Source organism: Panthera tigris, chromosome A3, assembly GCF_018350195.1.
Source record: "Panthera tigris isolate Pti1 chromosome A3, P.tigris_Pti1_mat1.1, whole genome shotgun sequence".
Taxonomy (NCBI): domain Eukaryota; kingdom Metazoa; phylum Chordata; class Mammalia; order Carnivora; family Felidae; genus Panthera; species Panthera tigris.
The window spans coordinates 84,882,164-84,900,326 of record NC_056662.1 but is presented as its reverse complement, the minus strand read 5'-3'; the positions used below and the strand labels follow the sequence as shown (position 1 = coordinate 84,900,326).

Here is an 18,163-nt window from a genome sequence, read left to right as displayed (position 1 = left end):
TAGCTTCCTTGATCTCAAGGGAATACTGTGTGCATGCTGTTTCAAAAAGTAGGGTGATGCTCTAAAATTGAAAGAACAGACTGGGTCTTTTTGGAAGAGGGTTAGGCTTGAGATTGGAGACTTTGTTGCCTGGTAGTACTGCTGGGAGGGTTTATGTTACTCCTCTGTTTCTTCTTTACCAAAGATCACGGAACGACTTGTGTGGAATGTGGTCAGATTGTGCCGTGGGACCAGGCTGGTCATGTCAGCATAGATAGCCAGTTTTCAAAAGAAGGAAAGAAATGAAATTCAGGGGTGCCTGGGTGGCTCAGTCAGTTGAGCATCTGACCCCTGATTTCAGCTCATGTCATGATCTCACAGTTCAGGAGATGGAGCCCTGTGCTGGGTTCTGCGTGGCTCCAGCAGTGCAGAGCCTGCTTGGGATTCTTTCTCCCTCTCTCTCTGCCCCTCCTCTGTTCACACCTGCACTCTTTCAAAATAAATAAACATTTAAAAAAAAAAAAATCCTGAGCATTGAGGGAACAAAGCAAAAATGGAAAACTCTTGCCTACAGTGATGTGAGATGTATATAGATGAAGATTCCATTTAGTAAATATAAAAATGTAAATTGAAATTACACATAAATTGTTTGTCATTGGAAGAAAATTAAAATGCGTATGATGCTGTTTACACTGAAGACATAAGCTGTGCTTTGAGTTTATTTCCAGTATTTGATAAATTGCTTTCGTATTTTTGAGGAGTGTATTTTGGGGATGGAGAAAAACTTTTGTGTTTTCAACCCAACTTCTCTGAACATTGATCAAGTCCATAACTTTGGCTTCATTGAGTCCTTTTTATTCTGATTTCTCAAGCTATAGCAGTAAAGAGATGGGAAGTTACTTTAAAAGATCACATGCTTGTCTCCCTCCTTTAAAAATTTCAGAATACTTATACAAAGAAAATAGAAACAATTGATGACAGTGTTAAAGTTGGCAGGCTGAGCTGAATGCTTGTACAGCTGACCCTTGAAAAACATGGGTTTGAACTGCACATGTCCTTATATGCTATTTTTTTTCAGTGAAGTACTGCACGTTTTTTTGTGTTAATGTTTTCTTTTTTTTCTAGCTTTATTGTAAGAATGTAGTATGTAATGCATACACAAAATAGTGTTAATTGTTATTCATGAGGCTTCTGGTTAACAGTAGGCTATTAGTTAAATTTGGGGAGAGCCAAAAGTTATATGTGACTTTTTTACTGCATAGCAGGGTTGATATCTCCAACCCCTGTAGTTGTTCAAGAGTCAGATTATTTATTTTTGCTTTCCTCTCCAAACTCCAATGAAATTAAACGGATTAAAAAGTAAAGGTTTTGAACCCACAGGACAAAGAGAATAGTAGGGAGGATAGTAAGTAGACAACTTAAAACTCTGTAAACTGACTTAATAGGAGAAAAAATGAATTCTGAGCTATCAGCTTGTAAAGCTGAGCGGCAACTTGGTATATAATGCAGAATCCCTGAAAGGCTCAGAAATTGGTAGCATAAGATAAGTGGAGGGGTGGCTCAGTTGGTTGGGCCTCTGACTTTGGCTCAGGTCATGATCTCATGGGTTGTGAGTTTGAGCCCTGCATCGGGCTGTGCTGACAGTTTAGAGCCTGGAGCCTGATTCTGTGTCTCATTCTTTCTCTGCCCCTCCCCCACCTGTGCTGTCTCTCAAAAATAAATAAATGTAAAAAAAAATTAAGTGAAAATGGGGATAAAGGCAAGACTAAAAACAGTTGCTTGAAGTCTGTTTAAAAAGCATTCAGAACACTAGATCTCCCTACTCTGTTCAGACTCCTCCACTGTAGTGGGAGATTGGAGAGGGTGAAGTAATCTGAGTCTGGAAAACATGGGGAATAGATTGTGTGTGTGTTGGGGGGGTGGGGCGCGTGGTGGTGAGTATCCAAGAGAAGGCAATGCAGGAATGTTATTTGCAGACCTGTAGGGAAATACTGAATATTACCTGAAAATCCTAAATGATTATCTCTGTGTAAAAGAAAATAGAGAACGAAAGCAGGGTAGCAAACTGCTGTTTTCATAGCAGAAGTTGTAGAACTAATTGGCTATTCAAGCTTTATTTTTGAAATAAAAACTTTAGGTTAAATTTAAAAATAATACAGATGCAGTTATACACAACAACATGGATTAATCTCAAAAACCTGTTGGGTGAAACAAGCCAGACATGAAAGAAATTTCATTTTAAAATGTACAAAAACAAACCAAACTAATCCATGTTGTTAAAGTCACAGTAGTGGGTGGGTGGGTGTGTGTGGGGGGGCGGGTAGGGCAGGAGGAAGGAGATGGCTAGTGCTGGAAGGGGGCCGCAGAAGACTGCTGAAAATGATCTGGGTGCTTAGCTACTTGGGTGTTTACACTGGGAAAATTCAAGCTATGAACATTTATGACTTACATACTTTCCTTATGTAGGTTATATTTAATAATAATACAGGTAATTACACTTTTAGATTACCATGTCATTTATTCACTGAGATTTCTGTTAACAATTCTACATGTATTGAATGAAGCCCATGAGAAAATGTGCAGAAGTTTTTATTTGGTATTTTTATAATGCCTTCTAGAATGGACTGACAAGTTGGGTTTTGAGGATAATTTTTATGCTAACATCTGGTTATTATTTAATATTAAACTACCTTAGTAGGGATTAGCAAACCAAAATGGGTCAAATCCTTCCCGTGGCCTGTTTTGTAGGTCTTTGAGCTTAGAACAGTTTTTTACATTTATTAAAAAAAAAAAATGTGGGAGAGGAAAATGCCAAGAGAAATTATATGTGGCCTACAAAGCCTATAATACTTCTTATCTGGCCCTTTAACTTTGCCAACCATTGTCTTAGAACATAAGAAAATGCCTATTATCCTGAGAGAAAGCCCTTACCTAGAGGCAATACAGGTTTAAAAAAACCCAAAAAACCCAAACCTCAAAAGCCAGCTTCTGAAAATGATTAAAGTAGTATTGTTTTTTAAATTGTAGGGGTTTTTTTTTTAATGTTTATTTTTGAGAGAGAGTATGAGTGGGGGAGGGGCGGAGAGAGAGGGAGGCAGAATCTGAAGCAGGCTCCAGGCTCTGAGCTGTCAGCGCCAGAGCCTGATGTGGGGCTCGAACTCATAAGCTGTGAGATCATGACCTGAGCCGAAGTTGGACCCTCAACTGACTAAGCCACCCAGGAGCCCCTTAAATTGTAATTTGGTTAAGGTGGTTAGACTAGTAACAAGGAATTTTCAAACGTGGTTAAGCTTGATTTGTTCCTATCTGTTGCAGGTTGTAGGTGGCCTAGATATCCACAAAAAGATGGTGGTAGATGTGTGACTCTTTTTCTAAAGAGTACCACCCAACACTTTTGCTTTCTTCTCCATCTCTGAAGATCTGCTCAAGACGTCCAGCAATGCTCTCTGTGTATTTAAATGGAAGTATTTTTCTCTGTGAAGCCACATTTTCCAACACGAGCCTCATGAAGCCAACTAAGTGTTATTGAACTCTTATTCTCTCAATAACTCAGTGTAGCACTTTAAAGTCTGAAGGACAGCAACATGAAAAGAGCATATCAATGTGGTGAAGAAAGGGAAGGGGTTGGCTTTTTAATTTATTTTTCTTCATCTTTTATAACAAGAAAGTATCTATATATACATATGTAAATATTTATATATAGATATATGTAGCTTTCTATATGTGTAGGTTGGCTTTAATTTAATATACTTGATTCAGAAGCAAAATGATAGAGTACAAAAGTGCCAAGCAGAACATAAAACATCCTTACTTTTATTTCACACAGTTTTATATATAGATAGAAAGTTGTACAATTTGAGCCGGGTGTTAGGCCAGCTATTTTCCTTTTCCTGTGCTTTCTCCTTTGAGAGATTGACAAAGCATTTGTTAACGTCCTATTACTTACCTTAATTACATTTTTGTAACAGAGCAGTCTGTAATTTTCTTTATACCTATGAATAGATTTCCAGGGACTAGGTCTCAATGCAGCTCTGCTGCATCTCTGCCTGAGGAGAAAGTACAGTGCAGTGCTGCCGCCAAGAGCTCCTCCTTGTGTTCCGGCAGGAACCGCACCAAGCTCACGGCTGCTTCGTGGTTACTTCTGAACGAGGAGCCATTTTCCTTTCTTAAATGTCCCTGAGTTAAATGTAAGTTACCAGTTGTGGAAAGGCCGGAAGCTATCTGAGGCAATCACGATTTATTTTAAGACATTACTCAATGAAGAATACCTGAAGTAATCATGGACTACTTAGGATATCCATTCATTTGTTTCATTACATGGGTAAACAGTTTGTCATTAAACTTGTTTGAACCGTAAATTTCTTTTCCGTTTCAGAAGACTTACAGTTAATCTGAAAAATTGGTGATATTTAATGTGCATGTGCATATCTAAACACCCAGATTGGTGATTTAAATGGAAGAAGTCTTTTTAATCTCTGTATGCCACAGAAGAGCAAAATTGTATCAAAATTTATACCTCTCCTGTTTCTTTACCACAAGGCATAGAGAGTGCATGGTGGTTTTCTTTCTTGATTTGCCCGTATTTGTAATGGATGATAACTGAAGAAATGTGTGATATAAAAGTAGTGTATCATGTTCCACCACTTGATATTATCCCTTCCCTTTTCTGCAAAGGTACTATTGGCTGGAAGAGAACATTTTGGTTAGCTTTCTAGGAAAGTAGTCTTCCCCTATGTAGTTTTTCTAGAAAACCAGTTTCATAATCATGAGTGGAAAAGGGCAGGTTGAATCAAAGTAAATGAATCTTAAATTGGGCACGCCTGCCTGCCATCGCTGTTCCTTCAACTGAGTGCTGCACATCATGGGCTCTGTCTGTGAGAGAAAAATCCCGGTGCTTGGTGTCTTTGCATGACATGGAGTTTTGCATGTAGATCAATTTAAAATGTACCTCTTGTTTACATAATTTGCATAATTTTAAAAGATAATGTTGCCAAACTTTGGAAATGTTAATGTTCAAACTGAGAATCTCCACTACATGTAACTTTCTTCCTCTGGATCAGTACGTGGCTTATAATCCCAGCCAGTGGTTTGATCTGTTCCAGTGTCAACTGCCATGTGCTCTGCTTCAAGGGGGAACTAGTCTTTTGTGAATTTTTTGTACATAAGTATTTGTTACAAATATTTTAGCAAATGCTTTCTATTTCTCTTGCTTGTGCATATCTTGGCTGGCGTTACAGAAAAATAGTGCAAACATTATTTCCTTACTGGGGAATGAGGGTTTTTTTTTTTTTTTTTTCTTTTTCTTTTTTAGTGGGGGTGGGGGAGGGGTTTATGTTGAATGTTTAGTTTTTTCTTCTGCATGAAACGTCATGTTGTGGGATCTTTAGAAAACTTCATACTGTATGAATAAGAAAATAAAATATTTGAAACTTGCTTGAGTGTACTCACAGTCATCTTTGTTGGGCTCCCACAGCCATTAGGTAGTGTTTTGTCCATTAGGTAGTCTTTTTTTCATTCTTTTGATTTAAAAAAAAAAATGGTAAATTGATGTTTGGTATTTGACTATAGGCCATAAGATAAATCTGCTTTATCACTGGTTAAAAACACAAGTCATTACAAGGACCTACAAAGCCTTTCCTCGTTATGCCTTTACTACTTACCCTTCTTCTGCTTCCAGCTGTCTTCGCCTCCTGTGGTTCCTGGATCTTTGGGCTTACTTCTGCTGTGGGCCTTTGTATGGTCTCCCCTGCCAGATCCTGCACAGCTAATGCCTCCAAGTCTGTTCAAATATGTCCTGGCTCCCAACGATGTTCCTGGCCATCCCACGTAAACATATTACACCCGTGTCTCCTTTACCCTCCCCCCCCTTTTTTTTCCCCCCCTCTTCCGTTGCATTTCCCCTCTGATGACAGAACTTACTTGGGTATTTTGTACATCTGTCTTCCCTGGTTACCGAAATAAAACGAAAACTCCACAAGGGCATTCATTTCTATTTCTGTTCATTGTTCACTGACAGCCTCACTTGTCTAGAATTCCATCTACCTCTTAGCGTTAGCTCATTAAATACTTAATGAAGGATTAAACAGGCAGGCATTAGTTAAAACAACCTCTTGCATTTGCAGAACATCATAGTCTTGGTAAAAACGTTCTTTTACCATTTTTCACCTTTACTACCTCGAAGAAATATGCCCAAACACTGGTCTGGCTACTTTAAGTGTTTATTTGAAAAATAAAGTTCTTTCTTCACCATCAACTTTGTGATGTTTTTAATTTTATAAACTACAAAATAGGTACAAAGGCTAGCTAGCCTGCCTTTGTTCACTGCAGTTATCTTTGAACTGCTGCTTCTATGATTCTAAAAAACCCACATACTACCCAGTATTAAGGGTCATGATTCAGAGCAGTTTTGTGCGATTTTTTTAATTACACTCCATAGACAAGAAATGTTTATAAATTTATAAAAAGTTATAAATTTATAAATAAGTTGATAAGTTCATACAGTACTGTTTAAACCAGTTTCCCTCCTAGAAGAATCATAAACAATGCAAATCTTTTATTGAAAATGAAGTAATAAATTATAGTTAATGTGTAAGTATAGTGTGCCAAATTCAGATACGGAAATTATCCTCAAAGTTGCTGTATTACCAAACCTTTCCTTTCTGTTTATGCTTCTGGCTGTGAGAACAGAAGTGATGAAGGCTTAGAGTGACTGGAATACTCTTCACATGGTTTCTTGTGACCACATGTGGAGGAGAAGGCTTTTTCTCTAGAGTCCAAAGACAAGATAAAAAGTCTCTTGATTTGAAATCAGAACCGATCTGCTGCTCTGCTAGCCACGGCTCGGATATTGCCATAAACCTTTGATGGAGGATTTCCTGCAGAGGAAAATAAACGTTATCTCTACAAATATACCCACATACAGAAGCTACATGGAAAGCAGTCTACAACTCTAAAAAGAACATTTTCCAGTGGATCGCTCTTAAACCAACAAAAGAACTGTAAACCATACCCAGATATCCTCCAAAAACATTTTAAATCCTGAGTCAAAGGCACCAACCTGTTTCAAAAAGAAGCTGGTCAATCAGATCTGGGCACTGATGGAAAATCCCATCTAGAGCAAGCTACTACAATCCTGTAACTCTTAACAGAAGCTAACGGACTTTGCTGCACAGCTTGAAAATAGGACTAAGTGTGTCAATTAAATTGACTAATGGTGACCAGCAGCTTTTTTTTTGTTGAAACCTAAAACATGTTGCCTACTATTCTGGAAGGGCTTTTCACTGCACCTCAGGGGAAAGCAGCAAAGATTTAAGCAATATAATCCAACAAACCCTTTGTCTTCTCTAGCAAACAGAATCCAAGCAAAAATACTCCTTTTTTCTTTAGGTCCACATTTGCCAACCCCCATTTCTACTTGCTATCTTTAACATTACCCTTCACCTACACTGATTTGCAAATGTGGTTTGAGTTCTAAATTCCCTATTCTTTTCTTTCCAGAGAATACACCCAAGGAATAAATTGCTGTTACCCAGGATAAGGTTGCAAATGGCAGTTCTTGCCATCTTGATGTTTTGGAAAGAGCCAAGGATGTGAACTTTCCTGCAAGAGAGAATGTGAGACAAGTTAGCAACAAAAAGCATTTCCTTAATGAAGCCCCCTAATCCAGAAACTTCGGGAAATCATGACAGATACAGATCTCTAAAGAAGGTGGTGATGGCTGCACAACTCTAAATGCACTAAAAACCACTCTGAAGGGGAATATTATGGTAATGTAAATTATATCCCAATAAAAATCAGGAAAAAAAACTTTAAGAAACCAAGAATTTAAGATTCTTAGTTAATGATGGTTACTAACAAATGAGTGCCTTCTATGTGCTGTGTATGCCTTTATGTGTTCCCATTCATTTAAATTTTTTTTAATTTTTGAGAGAGAGGGGGGGAGAGAGACACCAGGGGAGGAATACAGAGAGAGAGGGGGAGACACAGAATCCAAAGACAGGCTCCAGGCCTGAGCTGTCAGCACAGAGCCCAATGTGGGGCTTGAACCCATGAACCGTGAGATCATAACGCAAGCCGAAGCTGGATGCTTAACGGACTGAGCCACCCAGGTGCCCCTATGTGTTCACATTTAATCCTTACAGGAGCTTTATTAGGTAATTTACTCCCATTTTACAAATGTGGAAAATTTACAAGAATTAAAAAAAAAAAAACAAAAACCCTGTCCAAGATTACACACTGGCAGAGGTGGGATTATTAAGTACCCACAAATGCAAGTAACGCTGTACTTAATCAAAATATTTGGGTTTCAACTGCAAAGCTTTCTAAAGGTTATCTAAGTTTAAGGGCGCCTGGCTGGCTCAGTCGGTTAAGCGTCCGACTTCAGCTCAGGTCACGATCTCGCGGTCTGTGGGTTCGAGCCCGCGTCAGGCTCTGGGCTGATGGCTCGGAGCCTGGAGCCTGCTTCCGATTCTGTGTCTCCCTCTCTCTCTGCCCCTGCCCCGTTCATGCTCTGTCTCTCTCTGTCTCAAAAATAAATAAAACGTTTAAAAAAAAATAAAAATAAAAAAAAATAAAGGTTATCTAAGTTTCTTTATTCATAGGGTCATTCAGACCCTTCTAATGGGTATTCCTGGCTGACTGACTCAAACAAGATGGACAACATAGTTTTGTCTTTTTGAGCCCATCTTTCAAAAAATAGCAGTAAACTGACACCAAAATTGGCAGTGGGAACACCAAGAGGAACCCTCTTGCCCAGACAGACTCAGGCATTTCTGAAATTGGGGTAAAAGTGAAAGTCTGTTCAAGATGATCCTCCGATTTTCTTCCCTACTCCGTGGAATCAGGCAACCACCCACTGTAATGGGCAAAATTATGGGGGTGGGGGTTGTTCCCTGGAAAAGGTAAAAGACATGATGTCTGGACCAGGGGTACCAGGTACAGTTGAAGTAGGAGTACCATGTTAAAAACAGGGGCATGTCAAAGCAAATATTTGCACACAGATTGTTGAGACCTCCAGCTGTCTTCCATAACCAGGCTTCAAAGTCTGGCAGGAAAGAGCCTGGAGAATGCTTCTCTGGGGAACCTGCCCTGCCCAATAAAGAAAGACTAAAAGAGACATTAGGGCTTCCTCAAAGAAAACAGCCTGGCAGTAACCCTGAGTGAAGCCTACAGTCAACCAGCATTACCCCCTCAGGCCCCTGTGAGCTCAGGGCTTCCAGTCTGCTCTTTACTGCCTCACACATACAGCAAACACTGAGGATCACCAGAATCCGAGAAGACCATCTAATACAAAAAGTAGAAGTTACAACCAGCAAGGTGAAGAAAGCATTACAGAAACAGAGGCTGTGGGGAGAAAAAAGTGAAAACCGCAAAAACAAAACAAAATCAAGTCAGCAAGATCAGAAAAGCCATTTCATGTACCCATGAATCAACAGCAGGATGTTAAGAAAACTAAACATAAGGATTAGAAGACAGAGTTACAGAAAGGAATTCCAGATAGGGTGTGGGAAAAAAAAGGAAAGCCAAAACGATTCAAGAAAAAGAAATTTCTAAAATTTCATTATAGCAAATGAGTTTCTAATTTGAAAGGGTCCAGTACGATGAATAAAAACAGACCCACACTAACACATATCACTATGAAATTTCGGAACACAATGGATTAAGAAGATAGTACAACTCCCAGATAGGAAGCTAAAATAATCAGATATCAAAATGTCTTTGGACTTCTCAACAGCAACACTGAAAGCCAGGATGTAGCAATGTCTCCAGAGTTCTGAACAAACTGTATAGTTGGCCAGCAGCCAGGACATCTTCAAAACAAGATCTCAAAAAATGTTCTTCCTATGCTAATAAGCTTGCTTCTGGACTATCTACAGCACCAAAGTAAAGAGTACTCGGGGGTGGGTGAAATGAGTGAAGAGGGTCAAACAGCACAAAACAGCATATAAATTCCAGTTATAAAATAAGTCCCAGAATGTAATGTAGAGCATGTCAGCGATAGTCAATAATACTGTGCTACAAGCAAAGCTGCTGAGAGTAAATCTTAGAAATTATCACACAAGAAAAAACAAATTTGTAACTGTGTTGATGAACAGATGTTAATAGACTTACTGTGATCATTTTGCAATATATACAAGTATCAAAGAAGAAAAAAAAACCCACAAGTACTCAAAAAGAATCCAACACCAAGGGATTCAAATAGCAAAGGGGCAAAGCTGAAAGGAGAACCCAGGATGCCAGCTGGGTGCCAGGCAGAGAAGGTACCAATGTTTCTGAAAAAGAAGGATCCAGGAGGGATTTCTCAAACGTTTGCTAAATCCAGATACACCAAGGGGAGATACAACAGCAGACAGCTTTTTAACTGAATTTTACTGAATATTAAGAAAGCACACAGGTAAGGAATTATTTTTTCAAGTGAAAACAGAATTGTAAAGGACAGAGGAATCACAGTATATCACCTGGTTCGGCTGATGATACACTGAGCAGAGATTCTGTACTCAGGGAATACTGAACACCAGTCTTACAGCACCCCCAGTTTATGGGGGACATAGGGAGAAGCAAACTGGATGTGAGAAGGCTTGAGTACAGGGGGTGGAGGTGGGGAGAGGGATGAAAGAAACCTAAATTTTCATCTTTCATGGTAGAAAGTCAACAGTGAATCTGGAAAAAAAAAAATCAAGCTGGTATATAAACAAGATATTTGAAAATACGGGCATAAATAGTTTAAAATTGGCTAAAAGATTTGAAACTGGTTCCTCTGAGGAAGGGGAAATGGAAGTAGGTGGTAGAAATTTGGGGCTTGCTCATAGATGTGTATGTTTGATAAAAATAAAAATTCTTTACAATAGAGCAGAAAGATGAGGAAATAGAGAAAGCAAGAATACTTGAAGTGTGAGTAGTTGTGCTCCCAAAGTAACGAGGCAAGATCTGAATGGAATGCAGGTCTCAGGACATACAGGCAACATTATTTGCCATCTGATATACTGAATATATTTGGAATAGTTTTTAGTTTATCGTGCTCACGTTATACTGTATTTTACGAGATTATCGACAACTCATCAAAAACAACATAGGTGCATGTTAGTCCACCTTACGGTTATATCATAATTAATATAAGTTGTTGAACGTGTGGATTTCCAATTAGTCTATTTATATTGAAAACTCAAGATAGTGCATTTCTTTGATTTCAGGTAGTATGTAATTCGGTTTGTAACAAAAATACAAAAACAAAAAGTTATTCAATAATAGCAACACTATTCATAATAACCCCAAACTGAAAACAGCCCAACTGTGAATGGATAAACAAAATGCAACACACCCATATAATTAGTACTTGGCAATAAAAAGGAATTACTGACACAACCAACAAAATGGAGAGACTCAAAACAGCATGCTAATTATAAGACACTATACAACAAAGACCACATACTGTGTATGTCCATTCATAGAAATTTCTAGAAAAGGCAAAACTACAACAGAAAGTAGATCAGGGACTCCTAGGTGGCTCAGTTGGTTAAGCATCAAATTTTGACTCAGGTCATGATCTCACAGTTTGTGAGTTCAAGCCCTGCATTGGGCTCTCATCAGGCTCTGTTGAGCCAGCTTCGGATCCTCTGTAAGCACCTCCCCGCCGCCCCCATCGGTACCCCTCCCCAGCTCTAACCTGGCATGTGCACTCTCTCTCACAAACAAACATATAAAAAAAAAAAAAAAAAAAAGAAAGAAAGTAGATTAGTGATTGCCTGGGATGAGGTGGGATCATAGGACTACAGATCTGCCCCAAAACTCACTGAACATCATACTAATAGAGGTAATTTTGGGGGGATGTAAATCATACTGCAATAAAGCTGTTAAAAAAGCTAGTTCAATAGTGCATTTTAAGGTGACACAAATATGCTTAAAATTTAACACAACACAGTACCCATAATTTGATTACCAAATCAGTTACATTTTTAGATTTCTAAATTAACAAAGTTTTTAGGGCTACATAGGATACTTTCAAATGTGGTATACATTTCAAAACATTTTAAAATTCCTAGTTCAAAAAAAGCTTTCCTCATGGCTCCATACTCCCAACTGCAGGTTCACGTCACAAAGATCAAAATTACAATACACCTGTCTTCCAGTAAGAGGGCCACCAACGTGGTATTACCATTAACCCTCGAGTGTAAAACAGTCTAAAATTTAGATTCTAAATTACAGTGAGCCCTGAGTTTAGAGCAAAGACAGTATGATTTTAAATTAAAATTATTTCTGGGTTTAGCAGCAGGCAGATCCCTCCTCCTCTCAGTCAACTGCTTCGTTCCCCAACTTCATGGCATTATATAATCTGCGAGCCATCTGCCAGTAACCCCGACCCAGCACTGCAGCAGCATCAACCCCTGACAGGGCTAATCCCAGCTTGACTTCCTGCACCCTTACTTTAAGCCTGTCTCATCTTCTTTCTGTTCAGATAGCTGCTCTCTAGTTTTTCATCCAATGTGCAACACTCTCCGTCCTTTTAGGGAGGACCTTTCCATGTAATTCTAAATTATTTACAAACTATCTACATATAATTCTTTAAAAAGAAAGTCACAAGGGCATTTAAAACACCTACTCTTTGCCCTCTCCTACTGATTAAAGAGTCCCCTAAGATTCTACTGAAATCTTCATGCGTCACGTAACTTCTTTTAATAGTAATTCTAAACATTTCCTTTATTGCTGAGAAAAAAGCTAAAATTTCTAAGATCTTCTCAACCTACTTAATCTGCTTTCAAAGTAACTATGTATTTCATTCAGAACCATATACTGACAAAGATTCAGTGGCAACATAATGGATAAAATACAATCTTTATAGCTTCTTGAAACCAGCAAAAGATCAAATATAAATTATGACAATAATTTTCTCAAGATCAGATACTTACACATCAGCCAAAACTATCCGCGTCCGTGTCACATTCTCTATGGTGAATTTGGTTTTTCCTCCTTTGCCAGCGATTCTTCCTATTGCTCTTGACAGGTGGTCTCCCTTTAGGGGCTTCACTAAATGAAAGGAGCGAGACCTCAGGAGGCAAGCCATTCCAGTAGACCACCCACTCCATAATGAAGTTTAATCACTAACTAAATTTCCCTACTAAAAGACACAAAACATATATTGTGTATTTTTAAAACCTGCTAGTAATACAGGTCAAATGATGCTATTAGAAAGCTAAGAGACACATACGATACAAAATCAGCAATACAAAAGTACAATAATAATAGGAAAAGACCATCATACACTCACCATCTGTAATTTCAAAGGACTCTAGGAAGAGGTCATCCAACCTAATGAGGGCAACTGCATCCTACAACATAAAAATAAATGCCGTGGAGCCCTTCATTTAGATACCTGAGAATGACTATTAAGTTAAAATTCACCAACTGTAGACCTAGAAAACCCCCAAATTTTTTTTCGAAAAAGCCCAAATCCATTGAAACATTCATATTATGTTTAAGCCCCTATTTCAGATGTCATGAAATCACTCACCTCTACCTGAAACCCAAGAATAAAGGCTTTCACAAAATCAGCTGCTTTTGTCAGAGCACTAACATCCTTGGTTTCTTTACAAGTCTGTTAAAAAAAAAAGGTACAAATTAAGATTGGAGATAATATTCCAACAAAACACGAGGACTGACCTTCCCCATTATTAAAATTTCCTTTACCACCACCCTTCCCCAATATATTCTCTACGACCCAGTTTTTGGTGATAGATCAGCACTACATTTAATTTACCCAAAATCTATAAAGAACTTATCAAACTTAACATCCAAGAAACAAACAACCCAGTTAAGAAATGGGCAGAAGACATGAATACACACTTTTTCAAAGAAGACATCCACGTGGCTGACAAGATACATGAAAAGATGCTCAACATTGCCCATCACCAGGGAAATACAAATCAAAACCATGATGAGATACAACCTCACACCTGTCAGAATGACTAATATTAACAATAAGAAACAACAGGTGTTGGTGAGGATACAGAGAAAGGGGAACCCTCTAGCACTCCTGGTGGGAATCAAACTGGTACAGCCACTCTGGAGAACAGTATGGAGATTCCTCAAAAAACTAAAAATAGGGGCACCTGGGTGGCTCAGTCGGTTAAGCGTCCGACTTCAGCTTAGGTCATGATCTCACAGTTCATGAGTTCGAGCCCTGCGTCGGGCTCTGTGCTGACAGCCTGGAGCCTGCTTCAGATTCTGTGTCTCCCTCTCTCTCTCTGCCCCTCCCCCACTCACACACACACACACTCTCTCTCTCTCTCTCTCTCTCTCTCTCTCTCTCAAAAATAAACATTAAAAAAAAAAAAATCCTAAAAATAGAACTACCTTATGATCCAGCAAGTGTACTACTAGGTATTTACTCAAAGGATACAAAAATACATATTTGAAGGTGTACATGCACCCCAATGTTTACAGCAGCAATATCAATAATAGCCAAACTATGGAGAGAGCCCAAAGGTTCATCGACTGATAAGTGGATAAAGAAGATGTGGTGTGTGTATATATATATATGTGTGTATATATATATATACACACACACACACACACACACACACACACACACACACACACACACAATGGAAGAGGGGTGCCTGGGTGGCTCAGTAGGTTAAAACGTCTGACTCTTGATTTTAGCTCCAGTCATGATCTCACAGTTCATGAAATCTAGCCCCATGTGGGGTTCTGTGCTAACAGCGTGGAGCCTACTTGGGATTTTCTCTGTCTTTGCCCCTGTCCCTCTCACACGCGTGCTCCCTCTCTCAAAATAAATAAATAAAAAAAATGGGATGGAACATTACTCAGCCATCAGAAATAATGAAATCTTGCTATTTGCAACAATGCAGATGGAGCTAGAATCTATTATGTTAAGTGAGAAAAGTCAATCAGGGAAAGGCAAAATACCATGATTTCATTCATATGTAGAATTTAAGAAACAAAACAGATGAACATATGGGAAGGGGAGGAGAGAAGAGAAGGAAACAAACCACAAGAAACTCTTAATAAATAATAGAGAACAAGTTGTCTGAGGGTTGATGGAGGGAGGTGGGTGGGAGATGGGATAGATAGGTGATGGGCATTAAGGAGGGTACTTGTTATGATGAGTACTAGGTATTGTATGAAAGTGACAAATCACAGAATTCTACTCCTGAAACCAATATTACTCTATATGTTAACTAAAATTTAAATTAAAAAATAATAACTTGCAAAACAAAATGCTCCCAGCTTTACCGCTGGGTAGTTCCATCCTGCCAAATGACTACACTCCATGAGCGATCTCACTCTGGGGTAAACTGCAAGATTCCCTCTGGCACAGCCCAGACGCCCACACGCTGAGGGACCTCTGACCCTGGTCTATCCCGTCAATGCCCAGGCTGGTCCTCTTCTTCCTCAATGCATGCAGTCTTCCTGGAAGTTCTGATCTAATCTCCTGACTTCAACTGTCATTATATACTGATGTTTCTCAAAGCACTAACTCCACTACTAACTACCAAAAATGATTTAAGCATGGATCTTTTCCTCAAAGGCTTTACTGGATAATTGCAGAAATAGCTGCTATTCATAAAATTCCTACCACTGAAAATGACATGCATTGCAAAGGTGCTTTACATACAGCAGCTCTAACCTTCATGTCAACCTTGAGTATTAATATAAAAACCTTTACATTTGAGAAAACTAAAGTACTAAAATGTGAAAAAGGTAGAATTCCAATACAGGTCCGATTCCAAAATTGTCACTTCTATTCTCCCACACAGACTCACAATTTAGTTGAGACCACATATTTGACAAATTTAAAACTCTACAAGGTTGTGTAATGGCACATTTAAAATCAGACCCCAGTTCCAATCCTGTATGTGACCTTGGGCAAGTCCCCTTCTTGCTGCAGGTCTTAAGTTTTCTCATTTGTAAAATAAAAAGGTCAGAGTGGGAGGTCCTGAAGGCCCCCCCCAATCAAGATTCACTTATTAGTGAATGAACTTTGACTAACATACTCTCTTTTTTTTAAATGTTTGTTTATTTTTGAGAGAGAGAGAGTGTGTGAGTAGGGGAGGGGCAGAGAGAGAGGGAGACAGAGGATCCAAAGCGGGCTCTGTACTGTTAGCACAGAACTAACAGGGGTCAAACCCACGAGCCCTGAGATGATGACCTGGGCTGAAGTCAGATGCTTTAACCAACTAAGCCACCCAGGGGCCCCAACTAACATACTCCTTTGACCCTCAGTTTCCTCATATCTAAATGATGGGGATTTGTTAAGTACTTCACAGGGCTGTCCTAAAGGTTAATATGATGTGGTGCGTGCTAAAGCACCACTACGTTTATGGCCTCCGGCAGGACCAACAAGTGTGAGTGGAATCCAAACTAATGCTGCTGGGACATGTGACAGCCAAGCACAGCAAGAGTGTAGGCTCTGAAGAGACGACTGCAACACAGGCCAATCCTAAAGGAGAAAGCTCTTGAGCTGGATTCTGAAAGATGACTGGGATTGAGGCAGGAAAAAAAAAAGAGTACAGAGGAGAGGGCCTTCTTCAGAGAGCAAAGCCCCCGATAGTATGGACATAAATATGTTCAAAGAGATGGTGAGATGAGTTAGGACTTAATTCCTACTTAAAAGGCAGGTTAGGTCAAAACACAGCTTTTGCCCTTCAGAGATTTTGAAGACACTAGGATATCATAGTAAAAGCAGTGTGGTCCGGGGCACTGGCACACAGGAAGGGGTGGTGAAAGGAGATCTAAAGCAACGAAGCAAGGGAAACCCTTAAGGAAACAAGGTGTTCTCACATAAAGCTACAAAAACCTGCATGAAAGTGACAATGAGAACAAAGAGGAGTTCTACCGCCAAGTTCTAGATTTTAAACTTTATCAACTCTTCAGAGCTGTGCATCTGCTTTACTGCATTATTCTAGCTCAACATGAGTCTATACCAGTCCTGATGACGGTATAAGAACCCTCAAAACAGAAGATAGAATTAATTTTGGTTATTGACTCTAATACGAAACTGGCACCCAGGAAAAGAAGACCAAAGTCAATATTAACTTTCAAACTGACACCATGAAATGAATATATATGTGTGTGTACAAGTATGTACTTTTGTTCCTTATTTACATACTTCTGTTTATGACAACCTCTTTACTCCACCTTCTCTCATTTCAACACAGAACACATCATAAAATACATGTACAGGCATGGCCAGTATTTTGGTCTGACCTTAGGCCCACCTTATGAATTCAACTAATATACATGTTGAATGCAAACTTCAAAGACATTCAAGAAGTTCCAGCTCACTGTACTATTTTAGAAAACTGCATGACGACCGTTTAACAAAACAACTCCCACTAAGGAAAGCCTATTCACTCCTTTTCATCCCTGTAGGAGAGAGAAGCCCTAATATATTTGGAAGTGGCTGACATTCTCCTTACCCTGATCTCTACATTCCTCGATTTCAAGTTAAAGCGTATCTGAAGTCCCAAATGTTCTACAACAGGAGTAAATATCTTCATCCAGTTTTCTTTTAATGGCGTGTATCTGTTAGCTGGGACCGGAATTTTCCTTGTTTCTTCTTTCCCACTCTACAATAAAAGAATACACAACTCGGGAGATGTCTCGAAGGATGGAGATGGGCATTGCAAAATGACAGCTCTTCCCCAAAAAGATTTAATTGAACGAATTAAACTTCGTTCAGGAGAGTCGTTTCTCTAAGAACCCCACTACGGAAGAGCCCCAGCAGTTTTAACACCACCCAGAGGCCACCGGCTTGGCCCAACTTTGGCCCCGGCCTCATTCCTCACCCACGGTCCCCGCTAGTACCAGGAATCCATCCCCAGCGAGGGGCGGGAAAACGGGCCTCTTCGCGGGCCGGGCCTCCTCTGTGTCCATGCGGGCCGCGTCCCCGCCCTCCCCCGCCGCGGACAGCTGCTCAGCCTGCCGTTTCTTCGCCCGCCGGCCACTCTTGCGGGTGACTTGGGTGAAGCCGTCCTCGGCCCCCGCGCTCTGGGCCTCCATCTGCGTTTCCATCCCCAGGAATCTCCAGCCCCAACATGTGCTTCCGGCCAGAACGCGAGCACCGCTGCAATGCGCAGGCGCACCTCGCAGGGTCCGGCGTCCGCCAACCAGCCCCAGGGCTCCGCCCACTTTCCTAAGAAGTCCCACGTAGGGGCCCTGGAGCGGG

At 39.9% G+C, this 18,163-nt stretch overlaps 2 protein-coding genes across 5 annotated transcripts in view; one reads left to right on the top strand and one right to left on the bottom strand.

Annotated features, from left to right (window-relative positions):
* The window catches only part of PPP3R1 (protein phosphatase 3 regulatory subunit B, alpha), a 72,930-nt gene extending 67,518 nt beyond the window's left edge, over positions 1–5,412 (top strand). For all 4 annotated transcript variants that reach the window (XM_042981599.1, XM_042981598.1, XM_042981601.1 and 1 more), the window contains exon 6: positions 3,295–5,412. In XM_042981599.1, the coding sequence (XP_042837533.1) occupies positions 3,295–3,342 (48 nt within the window). In that variant the 3' untranslated portion in view covers positions 3,343–5,412. The remainder of the gene's footprint in view (positions 1–3,294) is intronic.
* Positions 5,413–5,639: 227 nt separating this feature from the next.
* On the bottom strand, positions 5,640–18,087 carry PNO1 (partner of NOB1 homolog). Its single transcript, XM_007083381.3, has 7 exons — positions 17,803–18,087; positions 17,415–17,564; positions 13,484–13,567; positions 13,241–13,301; positions 12,882–12,999; positions 7,508–7,578; positions 5,640–6,854 (listed from the first exon to the last, which is right to left on the bottom strand). Exons 1-7 carry the CDS (start codon positions 18,007–18,009, stop codon positions 6,787–6,789), a joined length of 759 nt encoding a protein of 252 aa, XP_007083443.2. The 5' UTR covers positions 18,010–18,087; the 3' UTR covers positions 5,640–6,786.
* Between the last annotated feature and the right edge of the window lie 76 nt (positions 18,088–18,163).

Bases quoted from the DNA above. Each gene is read 5' to 3' on its own strand.
- PNO1 (XM_007083381.3), bottom strand. From the start codon at position 18,009: ATGGAAACGCAGATGGAGGCCCAGAGCGCGGGGGCCGAGGACGGCTTC. The intron at 13,568-17,414 runs GTAAGGAGAATG...TTTTTTTAACAG, and splicing joins CGAGGAATGTAGAGATCAGG to ACTTGTAAAGAAACCAAGGA. The intron at 13,000-13,240 runs GTGAGTGTATGA...CCTTTCATTTAG, and splicing joins GTCCTTTGAAATTACAGATG to TGAAGCCCCTAAAGGGAGAC.